This window comes from Octopus bimaculoides, chromosome 9, assembly GCF_001194135.2.
Source record: "Octopus bimaculoides isolate UCB-OBI-ISO-001 chromosome 9, ASM119413v2, whole genome shotgun sequence".
NCBI classification, from domain to species: Eukaryota; Metazoa; Mollusca; class Cephalopoda; order Octopoda; family Octopodidae; genus Octopus; species Octopus bimaculoides.
This window is the reverse complement of record NC_068989.1, coordinates 59,809,698-59,828,250: the sequence shown is the minus strand read 5'-3', so window position 1 is coordinate 59,828,250 and position 18,553 is coordinate 59,809,698. Positions and strand designations below refer to the sequence as shown.

The window sequence follows — 18,553 nt, the reverse complement described above, 5'->3', positions numbered from 1 at the left end:
TCAAGAGATTTGGCTATTGTTTCTAGCAAGTGGAAAGACCTTCTTGGCTTAACTTCATGTGCTGGTTGAAAATTACGTAAAAAAAAATTCTTGGGTTGATACATTCAACTAAAAATTCTTCAAGGCGGTGCCCCAACATGGCCGGAATCTAACGATTTAACAAGTACAAAGAGAAAAAAAAAAAAGAAGTATATCACTGAGGTGGTTTTGATCAGGCTTAAAAAAAATTCTGGGTTCAATACAGTTGTCTAAAAATTCTTCAAGATAGTGTCCTGACATGACTGCAGTCTAATAACTGCAATAAGAAAAAAGGAAAAAAAAATTCTGGGGTTCAACAAAAAAATTCTTCAAGGCAGTACTCTAGCATGGCCACAGTTTGATCACTGAAACAATTAAAAAGGGGAAAAAAACTAAGAATATAACCAAGGGGGTTTTGTCCACTTTCACACTTTAACTATGGGGGTTTTGTCCTAGGGGAGGGTTGTCCAAGTGGGGTTTTGTTGTACTCAAGCAGAGCTTACAGAGAGAGCCTCTACGGTCATTCAACCCATCAGGAGTAGCAGCAAAATCTCTCTCAAGTTACACACTTGTTATTTGTTTCCTGTTTACTTTGATAAGAACACACCTCATATTTACAGTGACATAAATAAACAACACATTATATGACATAGTTCTATATACATCCAAAAAGACAGAATGGTCACAGCTATGACTGACTGATCAGACTTGATGTGAAGTTAAAAATAATTTTTTTAAAAATCCAGTACATTCCAATTTTATTCAATCAACTTATAATTAAAGGCCTTCCAGCCATGACCATCTTTTCTATATCCAAAACTTCTTATCTCCTGTAATTTTCATTTCCATTTTATTTTATAAAAATATAAAATTACAATAACGTCATTGTAAGTATGAGGTATGTTCTTATCAAAGTAAACAGGAAATGAATAACCAATGGAAAAATGACAACAGAAGAAGACAAGTTAATATAATTGGTAACAAAGAATTTTTCACACAAGTTACTTTAGAGTCTCTTTTGCTTTACTTTCCTGCACTGCTGTAAAATACAGGAGCAGAAAGAATTTTTCACATAAACTTCCAAGTTACTTGATAGTCTCTGCACAGCTGACCTGTCAAAGTGAGTTTTTAATTTAGTTTACACTTTCTGTGTTGATTTATTTTCTTTTATATCTGTCCTTTACTCTCTCTCTCTCTCTCTCTCTCTCTCTCTCTCTCTATTTTATTTAGAACTATGAGTGACCAAAAGAAACAATGTCCATAACCTACCTCCTTAGATAGTATATATTGAAATTTAAGCAGTGATTTTACAAACTAAATATATTGCTTAAATTGGGTAATCAGAGGACTTAGTCAGGAGATGTGATGGAGCAACAATGGCCCTTTTTTTCAGGTCTTGGAAACTACTAATGTAAAGGGACATTGGTTGTCTTTAAATCTGGCCCCAATACTTACAATACGCTCAACTCCACTAAAGAAACTCAAAGGCCTAGTGGTGGCAAGGAATTAAGTCTTCCGTCCCAAAACAGGAGTCTGATGGATTTCCACATAGTTTTAGCACATACAATTTAATTCATAAGGTACAGCTCAGGAAAAAGCGAATAACACAGTGGGGCCACACAGAATTTTTGATCCTGAAACCAAATGAAATGACAGTTTATTTCCTGTTTACTTCTCGTAAAAACACCCTAACATTTACAATGACAGCAAAAGTAAAATAGAATGAAAAATTATTTACAATATCAAAGTGGTATTCCATTTTTATCAACCAAATGACACGAAACCAAGATATTATAGGAGAGCATATAAACATTTGTGAGACTGCTTTTGTTTCTAAAGAACATAAATGATACAAAGAAAATGTAGTTTCAATTGAGAATTGTAGTTTAATTGTGACTTGGTATAGCTGAGAATTTATTATGACATGACAAAATTTGCAAAGGAATTATCTTACAAGTCTACATCAGTGGCATATGGTAGATAATATAAAAAAAAGTTATGATCAACATTATAAGACCAACTTGTGGGTGTTGTTGTTTGCTCCAATTCAGCGACAAAATTTGCAAAGGAATCATTTTACAAGCCTACATGAGTGGCATATAGTAGATATCAAAAAACAGCATTATAAGGTTAACTTGAGGCTTTTGCTTGGCCCCAGTTCAGCCTTGATCAAGCTAACACAATGGCATAGCATGGGGTGTGGAATGTATGGACCGCACAGGATGGTCACATTGTGTTTCCTGTAGTTGAGAGTATGTTAAATTTAAGGAAAGGGACACCCAATTTCAATACATAATGTCCCAAAACTATCAACTCCACTGAGTTTGACCTCTGATTAAAGATCTTCCAGCCTTGACCATCCTTCTTATCAAACAATATACTAAGGTTACATAATGATGTGTCCGTCCTTTTTAAGATGATAGAGTATTATTAATTGACAGTGGAGGCGCAATGGCCCAGTGGTTAGGGCCATCGGATTGCGGTTTCAATTCCCAGACTGGGCGTTGTGAGTGTTTATTGAACGAAAACACCTAAAGCTCCATGAGGCTCCGGCAGGGGATGGTGGCGAACCCTGCTGTACTCTTCCACCACAACTTTCTTTCCCTCTTACTTCCTGTTTCTGTTGTGCCTGTAATTCAAAGGGTCAGCCTTGTCATACTGTGTCACGCTGAATATCCCTGAGAACTATGTTAAGGGTACACATGTCTGTGGAGTGCTCAGCCACTTGCACGTTAATTTCATGAGCAGGCTGTTCCGTTGATTGAATGAACTGGAACCCTCGACGTCATAAGCGACGGAGTGCCAACAACAACAACATTAATTGACAATAAGGTATTAAAATAAATGATAACTAATGTACAATAATTCATTCAGAAAATATGTTGTGCTCCACTTAATGAAATGTAAAGAGTGTTCACATTATTGTCTAAAAATTGATGGAGTATTTCAAGCATGAAAATTCAAATATACTCTTCACTAATAACACTGGTCAACAAAATTTGAACTTTTTGCTGTCCCATGAACTAAAGAAAGTAAACTTTATAGTACTTTTAATGCAGATTTTGAATCTGTTTCTAGAATTTTTCTGTCAGGTATGGTTTTTATGTGACAGAGTAATTAAATTATACAATAAATGTACTATATTAATACAGAAATAAGGCTGACAATTATGATTGGTCAACAGAATAAATGAAAAATTCTGTCCCACAAACAAAAGTAGGTGAACTTAATAGCATTTTATCTGCAGAATTCAAGTGAGTTTTCAGATTGTTTTTGTATAAGTCATAATTTTTCTGTGATAGCATATGTAAATTGTTAAACAATTGCATTTCATGAATTCAAAAATTAGGCTGATATGACAAGGAAACTTGCCTTTAAAGCATAGAGGCGTGTATGATTTTCGATTGCATTTAGCTTCTGGAACATCCCTTTTTAGTGACCAACAATAATCAGCCAACATAGAAACGCTTCACTTTCCTTGGTACTGGGTTTCCATGTTGAGAATATCCTGGTGAAACCTCTCACCGTGCTTGTCACTGACAGCCCCAAAATTTGCAGGGAAAAAGTTCGAGTGAGAGTTCAAGAAGTGGATTTTTATGCTCATATTGCATCTCAAGGTCTTGTATGATATCATAGATCTTTCACAATGTCAGAATAGTTCTCTGCTCTGTGATTCCCACCAAATTCTCTGCAAACTTTCTTAAATGACAGCCACACAGCTTTTTCAACTTCATCGAACCCTTAATCAAACTTTTGGTCTCTCATCAGCTCCCTAATCTGTGGCCCAACAAAAATACCTTCTTTGAATCTTGCATCACTTACTCTTGGAAATTTGGTTTTCAAAGATGTGAATCTCTTACCAGTTCTATTCATACCTTTGATGAAATTCTTCATTAACCCTAGCTTCATATGTAAAGGAGGCAGATAAATTTTCTCAGAATCAGCAAAGGGAGGATTGATGACATTCTAGGAGACAGAGATTGCTTCATCCACACATTCTTTTCATAATGATTTTTCTTCTCCTGACTGTCCTATTCACAGAAAAAGCAACCAAACTTGGTGCAACCCAGCTGCATTCCTAGTAAACGTGCCACAACCTTTAGGTCACTACAAATATTCCACTTATGTTCTTTGTACTTAATTTTTTGCAACAGAAGCTTCATACTCTTATATGTTTCATTCACATTAGCTGCATGGGCCAGAAGAATAGAAGGGAACTAATTTCTATTGTGGAGTAAAACTGCTTTCAAGATTACTTTTGATGAGTCAATAAACAAATACCACTCGTTCGTACTATATTTGTGGTTAAGAGCCCATAGTCCAGGATACATACTACTCTAACTGTCAATTTAAGAATGCATATAATATGATACTCTGAGTGAAGGTGGTGAGCTGGCAAAATTGTTAGTATGCTAGGCAAGACACTGAGTGGAATTTTACTCATCTTTATATTCTAAGTTCAAATTCCACTGATGTTGACTTCACCTTTTATCTTTTTTGGGTCAATGAAATAAATACCAGTTGATCACAAGGGTTGATGCAACCAACTTACCCCTCCCCAAAAATTGCTGGCCTGGTGCCAAAATTTGAAACCAATATGATACTATGAGTTTGGCAAAACAAAAAGTTTCTGGTTTCTTTTTCAATGTTGCAACTTATTAAAGATTTTGACAGAGCACTTTATATTAGGGGAACATAAAATATTCTTCATATATTTACCTATGTCTGTTGCTATAGAGATTCAGGAGTGCTCTTGAAGGATTATTGAAATATATCAATTAACAAGGAATCAAAATGTTAATATTTTTTGTAGATTAGAATTGGATTTTCCAAGTATGGGGGACCCCCCCACCCACCATCTAAATGTGAGTTATCAATCAGGTTGGCTCAGTTGCCTCAAAATTGTTGTTCCTTACAAGAGATTAATATGTTTGTACCATCTAGATCAGTGGTTCTCAACTACTTTTTGCCTGTGAACCACTTTAATGGCTATTTTATTCAGGTGGACCCCTCATAGTTATTTGATGTTTAAAAATCCCATTATATCCCTATAATTATATATTATCAGGTAGTGTATTAAAAAAGTGTTTAAATATTTTGTGTATTGTAGAATTATAAGTAATTTCTTGTGCATAATTTTTAACAAACAAAATCTTCTATGGACCCCCAAAAGCCGTATGGACCTCCAGCTGAGAACCACTGATCTACATAGGTGATTTATTTGAGAAAAGTACTTGAGTTAAAATTCATTTCCCCGCAGCATTTTTCTAGGCTCTTATAAATGGTGCCATTTTCTCAATGTAACCCAGTATGAGCTTTTTTTTTTTGTTTGAGAGACTGAGAAATTTATTAGTTTGCATAGAAACAGGAAAAGGTTGGCATAAAGAAGGGTTTCTGACCTTAGAAAACTCTACCACAAAGTAGTCTCATGTGTCTGAGTATGGAAAAGCAGATGTTAAAACAAGGGTGATGATGACAACAATGATGATGATGATTACAATGATGACAATAACAGTAATAACAATGACAATGATGATGGTGAATTACTTGTATTTCATACAGTTAGAAAGAAAATCAAATTATGAAACACTTAATTAAACAATCCCAACATTTAAAGGATGGTCTATTCATACTGCTTTCTGCTAAGGAACCATAAACATAGGTTTCTCAGGATGTATATTAAGATTAAACATTTGTACAGGATGTGATATTGATGGCAAAGAAGTATGGAACTATCACAGGACCACTAATAATGAGAGGAAGTAACCATATCATTCTTAGACTCTCTCAAAATGGAGAAGTTTATCTGGTTAAATTCCATTTATAATGAGTAGTAGGAAAATGGCAAGTAGAAAGAATAAACATAATGTTGATTTGAATTAAGGTTCAAGTTTAATATACTTGTGTCACCAATGACCAAGCCTTTAGATTCATTTGTATTGTATTCTTGGCAACATCTATCTATTTGTAATAAGAGGTCTAGTCTGGATTTGAAACCTGAACTCTTGGTTCACTGACTTTAAATCTCAGCACATTTGCAATCTGGCGTTTTTAATTTAATTTCTTCTACAGGTGAGTAACAAAACCAAGCATATCCTTTTAATCCTCTTGATCATGTTATTTGTGACTTTTTTCTAATGGACTGCCATAAAGACAAAGACTGGTAATTTATTTGGTGCCTGGCATCAAATCACAGCAGCAGTGATAGAAATGAGCCACTGCAGCTGGTCAGCAATAACAAACACCATTGCCATTGATGGCTACTTTAGTTGGTCACTTATAAAGAGAATTACAACCATTAAGTTGTTTAATGTAACACACACACACACACACACACACACACACACACACACACACACACACACACACACACACACACACACACACACACACTACACACACTTAATTACAGGGATGCATTTGTGTTCACCAACCGATTTCTTGTTATTGCTTACACAATGTTCCTGGAATTGTTACTGTTAAGCTGACAATTGTAGTTTTTATGAAGATAAACATATTTTAATATTTGAAAGGAAACTTGGGCAATTAGTTGATAGAATCATTAGCATGTTGGGCAAAATACTTAACAACATTTAGTCTGTCTTTACACTCTGTATTCAAATTCCACCAAGGTCAACTCAGCCTTTAATCCCTCTGGGGTTGATAAAATAAGCACCAGTTGAGTACTGGGGTCAATGTAATTGACTTACTACCTCCCCCAAAACTGCTGGCCTTGTACCAAAATTTGAAATCAATTTTTTAAAGGAAATTCATTAATTTATTCTTTCATAGGACATTTTTATTATTTTTACTTCACAACCACAGTCAACATACCAATCCTTGATGCTTACTTCAGTAATTGTAATGTGGAAAAAAAGTATGTTTTTTTTTTTTCTGTTTTAGGAAATCATGAAGCTCATTGTTTTAGCAGTATTTCTCTGCATGGTCATAAATTTTGGTAAGTAACTATAATACAAGTATTTGTTTAGCAGTAGATAAAGTTTCTGGGATAGAGTTATTGAATGTTATATTCTCAGTTTTATTATAAACATTTACAAACTTGTTTTTTTTTCAAAGACAAATGGTTTTGCTCAAAACATTAATTATCTTGTCTCTCTATAGTAGACAAACTTGACTAAATTTATAAAGTTAATTGGTTGACATTTAAGGCAAATTGTTCAAGTGACAGCATCTATATGGAAGAGGGGTTGATAACTCTTTAATTGATAACTGTATTATGCCACCAGGGCTTTCACCAATTTGCCCTCTGAGTCCGCAAAGGTGATCCTCAAACTTGACCTTAAGAATGCTTTTAACTCCATCAGTCGAGACATCAACCTCCACACAGTAAGGGAAAATTGCCCACCACTTTATCACTTTGCTTGGCAAGCCTATCAGGAGCCCTGCTAGACTCTATCTGCTTCTGCAGTCTAACAGGGTGATCCACTTAGTCCTGCCCAATTTGCATTGGGTATTAATGATGTTACCTAGATAGGAGCCGACCTAGAACTAAATGTCTGGCACCTCAATGATGCTTGTTTGGGAAGCCCTCCTGACAAGGTACTTGCAAATGTGAGGACAATGATTGAGGAACTTGGTCAGAGAGGTCTTAGTGTTAACAGCTTCAAATGCAAGCTCTGGCACCTCAACCACCCAGCTTTGCATGAGCAGACTGCTAAACTATTTGTTGACTCCCTCCCCTCAATAGCAATTCCTCCTTCATCAGTGTGGTGCTCTCTTACAGCCCCAATTACTGACCTAGCTTTCGAGTCCATCTTTAAATCCAAAATGGCTAACCTTGAACAACTTTTAAAGCCTTGAAGTGAGCCCCAGCAAAGTCTTTTGATACTTAGGAATTACTTGTCAGTTCCTAATCTATTGTATTTTCTGAGAGTTAGTCCCTCTTACAGATTCCTGTTGACCCTCTAATACTCTAATTACCTAATCTTCAGGAAACTTGAATGCTTTGTCAATGTCAAACTCTCTCCAGACTCTCGCGACCAAGCTGCTTTGCCCAAATGGTTTGAGGGTCTAGGTCTGCGCAAGTGCTCATCGTTATGTCTTCCCTGTTGTTTTTTCTCCATCCACACTTGCTCCCCTTTAGAAGGCAACATTCTCACCTCTCCAGCATGGACTAATTCCAACAGGGAGATGGATGAAGTTCTATTACAGGGGAGAGAGCTGGGTTTGTCAGTTCTGGTTACAGTGGAGGATAGACAGAAAGAGAGAGTATGGGACAGTCTGCATCCAGGTGCCACTTTCAGCTCTCACCTTGATCAATCTGATCAATTTTCAAGGTGTCGTCTACTTTCAGCTAGTGCAAGATTCTCGGGGGACTGGATTGACGCCCTGCCTGTAGCCAACATTAGAGGTCTACTCAGTCTGTCTAGATGATCTCTGCATCTCCGTCACACTCAGAGTAGGAGCTGATATCTGTAGGGGACTTGGATGCTGCTGTGGTAGGCCCCTCAACCCAACAGGTCTTCAAGGTCTGTCTTGCTACCTAAATGCTGGTCGCTTCACTTGTCACACCAAGCTAAACCTAATCCTTAAGCCAACCCTGGCTCGGATTAATATCCCCTCAGTTCTGTTGGGGTTATCCAAAAGTGATGGTAAGAGACCAGATGGTCTTATCCTCTATCCCTGGGTTAAAGGTAGGTGCCTCATTTGGGATGCCACAGTCTGTGACTCCTTTTGTCCCTCCCACATCCTGGATGCTGCAGTTAATGGGAGGGTCACTGCTTCCATAGCCAAATGGAAGAAAACTCTGAAATATCAGGATCTGACAGTGAACTATCTCTTCCAGCCTGTGGCATTTGAGACGTTTGGAGGGACTGGGCCACTAACTGCAGAGTTCTTGTCAACATTGGTAGCTTGCCTCACTGAGGTGCCAGGTGATGCCTGTGAGGGTGCTTGGCCTTCCCAATGTCTAAGCCTCACCATCGCCTGTGGTAATGCTGCAAGCATGCTGGCTTGCTTCAGTAGGTTCCATCAAAACTTGTGGTGTGTGACTAGTTGTTGTGATGAAAAAATTTCCCCACAAATGGTTTTGACACAGTTCTAACAGAAAGATTTGGAAGAATTAGATGAAAGTTCTCTGGTAATCTTCTCCCACGTAAATAAATGCTTATGTTAATTTAAAAATTTGTCACCAAAAGCTTATAAAATGACAATGTTCTAAAAGATGTACATGTTTATATGTTATATATGAAAATAAAAATTTTCCATATACAGACATTAAAAGAAATTCTCAGAAGCAGTGCAACTGCAACACCATTATAGAAAGGACGATTGTGGTCTGCATTGATAAATTTTAGTTCAATAAGTATTTTAAATAAGGTGGTGAGCTGGCAGAATCGTTAACATGCCTGGCAAAATGCTTAGCAGTATTTCATCTGCTGCTACATTCTGAGTTCAAATTCCACCATGGTCGACTTTGCCTTTCATCCTTTCAGGGTCGATAAAATAAGTTACGTAATGGAGGTTTGATGTAATCGACTTAATCCCTTTGTCTGCCCAATGTTTGTCCCCTCTATGTTTAGCCCCCAGTCAGCAATAAAGAAATAAAGTAATTTTAATAAAAAAAAGGGGGAAAATAAAATATATAATATTAGTGCAGTATAAGAAGAAAAGAATCCTATTATTCTGGGCAAGGTCATTTTTGAATTAAATCTTATGGTTCTGATGGATGAATTCTGGGTACATATGTTAAGGAGAAGATGTATGTAGGAATGGAGATGTTGAATCATCTGGAATACTGCAGGCCAACTTAGTTTTGAGCTTTGATAAGTTTTAATTTCTAATACATTTAAATAAAAGTTTCCTGTATCATATCCATTTTTTAATGAAAAATAAATTTAGAGTAAGATTCAACAAAACCACTTTTTAGTTTTAATTTGTTGTATTCTCATTGATTGAGCAGATTTATGATCAAAGACCACTCAACTGTGACCATCAATGGTATATTCAAGCACAGTATATCTAGACCATGTCATTCAGTGTTTCCTTCCTTTTTAAAAAATAGTAGAATGTGATTTGAGAGGCATTTGGTTGTTATTTGCAGCAGGTTGAATAATGACATAGTTACCATCTCAATGGTTCAAGTTTTTGACTCGTGACACTCAGTAACATATCTTATATGTAGTTAACAAACAATTAATGTAACAATATATTACATATTATTACATGTTCCAAAAAATATGCATTTACATTATCTTAACAACAAAATGGAAAATATCTGTTTTAACATTAGAATACCTCAACTTTCTAATTATTATTTTGGTAATAAAAGCTAATTTGCTTTGCATCCTGAATATAACATCCTTCAATGAATTGTGTCTCCGCTTCAATAAAAGATGGCCTTTTGTCTATTCAAAAATATTTTGCAAGAATTTCATCACCTTTAAACTCTACTAATCAATGATGCTATCATAATGTAATAAAAGAAAACATTCCTGTCCTTGATATGATAATAATTCAAATTTTCTCATCTTATTGCTGCTTCAGATACCTGTTTGGGAACTGCAGATGGAAATACCATTTTTAAGAGAGCAACACAACAGTAAGAAATAAGATTTTTAAGCTCTGAAGAATACAATTTTATATTTGAACAATTGTATAATATATTTGAAGATGACAACTTCAATGCGCTTAAAAAAAAGAGTGATAATTTTCCAGATTTTTAACTTTATTTTTAGAAAAGTACATTCAGCTATTCCTGACGTAAATGTTTCTCCTCTCATTAAGGCTTTCCATGTTTTACTATTCTGACTTTTAGGAATGTCTTAGTCTTTCCTACAGAAGGCCTTCTGCAAATACTTGTGTTGGTCTAATTTTAGAAAGGATTCTTTAAAATGTGTTACTTTTGAATAACCTGACTGCCTTTCTATCTGTCTGTCTAGCCATCTATGTCCCATAGATGCTCTGTATCTCTGTCTCTGTCTCTAGCCCACACTTACAAAAAACTAATTTCAGAATATTTGAATATAAAATATGAGATATAATGTTTAAGTATTTTTTTATGTAGTAGAAAATTAAGATAAACCGTCTTGCTTTACATTTATAAGAAGGACTGCTGGAATAAATCACAAGTTATATGGAAATACTGTTGAGAAATTATTCAATACAATTTCAATTTGTTTTTAGTTTGCAAATAGTTTTAAAGAGAATCTTTATTTTAAGTTTAATATATGTCCTCACTTTTGTTCACCATCATCTACATTTTAGGAGGATTTTGAAAGCTGGTGAGAAATTATATAAACGTTTAAGCCCATATCTACTGATTATATGTGGTGAGACTGATGAAGATACTGGTTTGATGTATATCGTAGATGATGCACACATGGGTAATTATTCTTTAATTTTGAAATTTTAGTCAGAAGTTTGCATTTGTTTAGACTATTCTACTATTTTGCTATATTAGTTTAGCTTGCAATATCAATAATTTTTGACATCTATATATAAAACAAAGGATGTGTGTGTGTGTGCATGTTTGTGTGTGTGTGTGCATGTTTGTGTGTGTGCATGTTTGTGTGTGTGTAGTATGTATGTATTTCTACAGTTTTCAACCAATTTTTACCAAACTTTACACACACATTACTTACGTGCCAAGGATAGTCATGGACTATAACATTTTGCCCAGAGTTCCCATGTAATGTGAGAAACTGACTAGGTTTTTCACATGAGTTTTTCTGTAAAAATTGCAGTTTCCAACCGATTCTCTCTCTTTGACTTCTGCAGTGTTCAAACAATTCTCTCCCTTTTCTCTCTCTGTTTATCTCTTTTCTTTCTCATTTACATCCTCTGCAATTCTTTCTCCCTCTTTAAGTCTATGTCTGTTTCTTTCACTCACTCTCTCTCTCTCTCTCTCTCTGTCGTGTGTAAATATCTCTGTCATCATGCTATTTGTATGTTCCCCCTACAACATTACTTATTTAAAATTTTTTGCACTCTGTCTATTTAAATACACTATTTACATTTCCCTCTCTATTGAAAACTGTTGGGATACAGCCGATAAGCCTTCATTACTAACCAATGAGAATTCAACCATGCCACTGAATATTCATGCATTAGAAAAAGATATCCTAAAGTGGCTTAAGTTTGTTCACCCAACCTATTTTCTTCTACAGTTAATATGCTGAAATGGAGTTTGTAATTTCTGTCTACAAATTAACTTCTTTGTGTGATATAATATTGTTGCAATTTTATTCTTTCACTTTTAATTCTAATGTGATAAGAGTATTGTTTCACTTTATGTGTGTGTGTTTGCGTGTTCGATACGTATGAGATAGTAAAGGATGTTTTATATCATGACGACGATGTCACATATATGAGTGTGTATGTATCTCTGAATGTATGTGTGTGGGTGTATGAATGTGTATGTTTTTCTGACTGTGTGTGTATTTCCGCATTAGGTACATTATTAAACACACACACATCTATACATACATATACACAATTAATTCAATAATGGGATAAAAATCTTTTACAAGAATTTTATCAGGAAGCTAGCGTGAAAAAAATTCATAAGGGAAAAAAAACCATCATTTTTTTATTCCCAAGAATATATTTATTCATTTATATTTATATAAGGGCATTACTACAGAATAATGCCACACACTAGACTTCCAATTAAAAAGGTTGGTTTCTTTTAAGAGTTGCTTTTCCTCGCATTCGATAAAAATGTGTTTATTTTGGAAGTCTAGTGTGTGGCATTATTCTGTAGTAATGCCCTTATATAAATATAAATGAAAAATACATATACACATGTCACAACTGATATGCATGAATGTATGTCTGTATGTGTCTCTCTTACTACATGTATGTGACTGTATGTGAGAGTGTATGCGTGTGTATCATCACATTTTGTATATGAATGTGTGCCTGTGAGTGTGTGTGTGTTTCTGCGCCTGTTACATATGTTATTAAATACACACATACATCTACACATACACATGTGATGAGAACAGCTGGAGGTGAAACGCTTGACAAAAAACCATTACGTGGAAGGCCCAAGTTATACAATAATACATATCTAAAGTTCAATTAACAATTCATAATTACTGCAGCAGTTGCAAGGTATTTACAATTTGCTTATATATGGTTAATTTACACTGCATACAAACATATTGACATACTACATACAACTGCTAACAAAAATAGAGATGAATGTATATGTTATTATTATTATTTTTTTTTAGGAATATTATTATTATTATTATTGGTGTCTTGACTGTTTACTTTTGTGAAGAGTTACATCAATCCTTTTAAAATATAATAATAATAATAATAATAATAATAATAATAATAATAATAATAATAATAATAATAATAACAACAACAACTCAGAGAACTTAATTGTAGCAGCCCAAGATCAAGTGATAAAAACAGTGGCACAAATTGTGACAGAATGCCCCAAGTTGGCACAAGAAGAGTATAAGAAATTGAGGCATGACCAGGTTGTAAATGTTTTACACTGGAAACTGTGCCAGAAATGGAGATTTGAAGTTGGAAACACTTGGTATCATCACTAAGTCAAAAGAGTACTGGAGTGGGAGAAATGTAAGATTTTGTGGGACTCACTTATTCAAATGGCCAAGAAGTTAGAAAATAATGAACTGGACATAATAATTATAGATAAGGAAAAGCAAAGTTGCTTACTGATCAACTCAACATGCCCGTTTGAAAAATGAAAAGCTAAAAAAATACAATCCCTTAAAATTTGAAATACAAAGAATTTGGAGTATGAGAACAGTAAAGGTTTGTGTCTATAATAATTGGTGTGTTGGGAACAGTAAGCAGATGGCTGAAGGAAATTGGAATAGAATGCCCAGTAGGGCTTCTACAAAAAGTTTGTCTCTTAGGGACAACAAGGATTTTCAGGAGGGTTCTAAGTACTTGAAAGACTGTTGAAGACTTGTGGATACCTAAGGTTACAGGAAGTAACCCACTACCCACATAAATCCTACCAAGAATAAGACTGAACCTAAGCCAATCCAAAATAATAATAATAATAATATGTTGCTCTCTGATCATGAGCAGAAGTAGTGGGGGAGGATCATAGTCATGTGTTGAGAGGAATTCTTTGGGGTTTGAATAATTGTTAATAATAAATGCTCTGATGCAGTACCAGGTGTGGCTTCTGATTTTAGCTGATTGGAAGTGTTATCATGTACATGTTTTGTCTTGGTATAAAAGATGGGCTACAGCAAATATTCTGCTCAATACCACAAATTTGCTTGTCAGTTGTCTGACCTTAACCAGTTGAGCATGTCCATATGTGCATCTCTGATCATGAGCAAAAGCAATGGTGGTAGTGGTGGGGGGCATCATAGCCACGAGTTGAGAGGAATTTTGAATAATTCACCTCTGGAAACATGGGTGTTTTGTTCAACATCCTTAAACAACTCTTATTCAGGGACCTTTAGAGTGGAATAGGATATTTGACCTGAAGAAAATTCTAACTGGGCCCCACCTGGTCATGCACTGCTTACTTCAAAATGAGATCACTATGTCGCATACATATGGTTGTGATGCATGTGCCTGGTATACTGGTATACCCTTATCAGATGGGTAGTCATGATGGGTATACTGGGCTTTGTATATTTTACCCCAGTGTTACTTTGATGGCATGTACTGTTCTCTCACTCAATGATGATAATAATAAATGATGGATGACAAAGGGGTGGGGGTAACCAGCAGTACAAATGAGGGATGAAATATGTGCAATTCTATTCTCATATAATTACAGCAACTAAGAAGATAGTGCCATAGTTAGAAGTGTGATGGAGGAATGGAAGTGACAAAGATAAGTTATTGGGAAGGTTTAAAGACTTGGGTGCAAGGGGTAGACACTGATATAAACAATATATAGGGTCATCCCATAAATAATGTGGTTTTTTTCAATTGCATGAACTAAAAGTTGGAAGGGGACAGGATAAACTGCATCAACTTGCTGTAAAAGCAGGTAGTAACTTATCTTGTACTTATTCTCAGTGCAAGTTTTGAAGAGTGCAGTTTGATTTTAATGGTTATTTTTTTCAAAGCTATAATGGTAGTGACAAAGGAGCATATTCAGCTTATTTCGCTTTATGAGTTCAATAAAGGCACCAACACAATGAAAAGTGTGAGGAATATTAATGCAGTATATTAGGTAGGGGAGCACTTAAAGGGGTCTCAGGGAGTAGTATCTATGCCTTCCTGAGCTAGTTTTCCACTACATTTCTTGAAAATCATGGTAGAGGCTTTGGTCTCAAGACCACTCATGTCTAGAAACTGAGGTTGGGGGTAAGCAAGGGCATGCTCCCTACAGAAAATCCAGCTTCAAAAAAGCCTCAAGATAGCAAGGGAGAATGGGCACCAGCCAGCCCAAAGGTTGGGATGGGCTGCACCTGCCTACCTCGGTTGCTATGGCATTGTGGTAGATCCAGTCACCCCCATTAATGGGACAAACCCGGATTTAAAACACTGGATGATGATGACGATGATATATGGGGATGGGACAATAAGTGTAAACCAGTGTCAACAGTGATTTCAGAAATTCTGAGCCAGAACTACAGCCTAGAAGATGAGCCATGTCCTGGAAGATCTGTAGAGCTCAATGAGGATGTCCTGCAAACCATGGTGGAACAAAATCTTATCGTAACTGTTGAGGAACTAGCAGAGAAGCTTGGATTTAGTCATTCAACCTGTCATTGACACCTGCATGTCATTGGAAAAATCATCAAATTGGCTCAATGGGTTCCAAGTCTAATCATGGACAGAGAGCAAATGTGTGCTCTTCTTTGCTGTCAAGTCTCATGAATAAACTTTTTTTTGCCCTTCCCACCATATTCACTGGACATTGCTCCATCCGATTATCATTTATTCTGCAGTCTTCAAAATCATTTGGACAGAAAAAATATGAATTCTGTAAGTGAGGTCAGAACAGTACTGGAGGAGTATTTTTCATCACAGACAAGTGAATTTTGGAAGAGGGGCCTTGCAAGTCTACCAGATAGATGGAAGAGCATTGTAGAAAATGAAGGAGAGTATATTTTAGATTGAAAAAGAACTTCATTTATCTTAATTTTGAAAAATAAAAGAAGTATAAAAAAACCCGCATTATTTATGGGATAACCCAATATATATACACACAAGCACATATAATTTTTACATTTATATATAAATTCATTTTTAGGTTATATTTACCAACATGACGAACTTAGGAGGTTTTTGAAAAACCCAAAGAAATTTTTACCCTCTACAAGGATAATATATGCTGGTATGAAGAAAGATAGAGATTTTAATATGTTAAAAGCATATATGATCTATATATGTAAGGAGAATTAGTACAAAATGTTTGGTTTAAATTAACTTTTGAGAACTTTAAGGATGGTAAGTATCATATGATTTCATATTTGAGCAATTGTGAGAATTGAAGGAAAAAAATTTTCCATGGTGAATTATGGGGTGGTATCAAAACGTTCCTGGACTATTTATGTTTAATAAAACAAATAGGCTATTTATGTAAGTTTTAACATCATTTCCTTTTAAATAGCCATCTTGTGCAGCAATACACCAGACCCAGCATTCCTGCCACTTTTGGAATCTGGCCTGGAAGTCGTTTTCCATAAGTGGTTGAGGACCTTCTGCAGTTCACTTGGATCTTAACAACAGCGACCTTTGAGCTGCATTGTCATTTTGGAGACGAGACAGAATTCCACAGGTGCTAAATCTGGGGAATGCGGTGAGTGTGGAAGTGATACCATGTTGTTTTTGGCAAGAAACTCATGAGTGAGGAGAGCTCAGTGACAGGGTACATTGTTGACATGAAGAATCCAATTATTCGCGTTCCACAGATCCGGTCACTTTTGCCGAGGGTCCTCCATCAGATACTTCAAACCATTGCAGTAGAACTCATGACTGATGGTCTGGCCTTCGACGAATTCTTGATACACAATACCACATTTCCAGGTGACACTTGCTGCATGTCTTCCAGATCGCTCATCATCTTCCCGGGATATTCTTCCACTTTTGAAGTGCCCATACCACTTAAAACATTGTGTACAACCCATTGCCTTATTGCCATAAGCTTGCTGAAGCATGCTCAATGTCTCCGTAGCACACTTCCCAAGTTTAACAGAAAATTTCACATTGGCTCTTTGTTCCAGTCCATGGCAAAATTGCAGACTACAGCATTCACATGATCACAAAAACACAAATTTCACAGCTTGCAAAGTAAACACAGCAATGTTACTTGGCATACTGCCTCATGAAGGTCACTACTAGCTCTCACTGCACATGCAACTGTGTGCTGCCATCTGTTGGTGTGCAACAAAACTTGTCTGGGAACATTATTTACATTTGACAGATATTTGTACTCATCTTGTTTGATGTTAATACGTTTCGGCTGATATACCCTCCAGCCTTCATCAGGTGTCTTGGGGAAATTTCAAACATGGGTTCTCATTCCTAAGGTATTTTTCGATCAGATTACAAGACAATGTGTGAGAGAAAATTGTGATGTCACAGAAGGGAAATGTGTCTGCATGGATGATGGTGCACTTGCTTTTAATGATTTGGAAAAGAAAGAGGCTTGGAGAAGCTATTATGAAAGACTGCTGAACTTGGAGAATGAATGGGAGAAGGAGAGCCTGCCAAATGTTGACCCAATAGAGAGACCAGGTATGTGAATAGACAGCTCCCAGGTAGATAAAGCAATTAAGGGTACGAAGCTAGGAAAAGCCCCGGCCAATCAGGAATCACTGCTGAGATGCTTAAAATATCTGGTGGTGTGAGCTATGGCCTAGTCACCCACATTGTAAACCAGGTAGTTCATGGTGGAGTCATACCCAATGACTGGTGTAGCAGCACCATAGTCAACTGCTACAAGGGTAAAGGTGATGCTCTAGATAGAAATAACTACAGGTGTATCAAACTGCTGGATCAGGTGATGAAGGTCACAGAGAGGGTCATAGCCCATCTCATTAGAGAGAGAAGCTGCTTAGATGAGATGCAGTTCGGTTTTGTGCCAGGTAGAAACACCACTGATGCTATATTCCTGGTTCGACAACTGCAGGAGAAATACCTAGTGAAAGATAAACTCCTATACTTAGCTTTTGCAGACTTCGAGAAAGCCTTTGACTGGGTCCCTTGATCCCTATTCAATTTTTTTTTCTCCGTGTTTTTCTCCTTGTCTCCGTATTCTTTCTGTTGAAGAGCATAGCTCGAAACGTCAAAGACTTTCCGTATTCCCGAGCGTCATACTAATACATCCTTTTGTTATTTACACCACCTGTCCTCGTCTGTTGTTATTTTTTCGTATATTCTCCCACATATAATACACGCTCACGTGGTCGCACCAGCTAATCCTGTCTCCTCTCATCACACACTACGAACTTTTGGATTCTACCTTCTTTCCTTCTGGATCTACTCTTTCTGGACTGTTTGATTCTGAACTTTATACCCTCCGGCTGCACCTCTCCTACCCACGGATTACACTGGACCCATCTTCTGATTGGAAATCGCTTCAATATACCACGACGTCTAAAAAACT

General features: G+C 36.2%; 1 protein-coding gene and 1 long non-coding RNA gene across 5 annotated transcripts in view; one reads left to right on the top strand and one right to left on the bottom strand.

Moving 5' to 3' along the window:
- The first annotated feature begins 1,000 nt into the window (after positions 1 to 1,000).
- LOC106871044 (cytochrome c) overlaps positions 1,001 to 18,553 on the top strand; it is a 27,014-nt gene continuing 9,461 nt past the window's right edge. For 3 of the 4 annotated variants that reach the window (XM_052970711.1, XM_014917308.2, XM_014917306.2), the window contains exons 1-4: positions 1,001 to 1,138; positions 6,922 to 6,976; positions 10,525 to 10,579; positions 11,245 to 11,363. In XM_052970711.1, coding sequence (XP_052826671.1) covers positions 6,928 to 6,976; positions 10,525 to 10,579; positions 11,245 to 11,363 — 223 coding nt within the window. In that variant the 5' untranslated portion in view covers positions 1,001 to 1,138; positions 6,922 to 6,927. Of the gene's footprint in view, positions 1,139 to 6,921; positions 6,977 to 10,524; positions 10,580 to 11,244; positions 11,364 to 16,195; positions 16,393 to 18,553 lie in introns of all 4 variants that reach the window. The other variant, XM_014917307.2, reaches the window with a different exon arrangement.
- On the bottom strand, positions 1,007 to 11,761 carry LOC128248730 (uncharacterized). Its single transcript, XR_008264904.1, has 2 exons — positions 11,622 to 11,761; positions 1,007 to 1,652 (listed from the first exon to the last, which is right to left on the bottom strand). It is a non-coding gene; the product is annotated as an uncharacterized LOC128248730 (long non-coding RNA).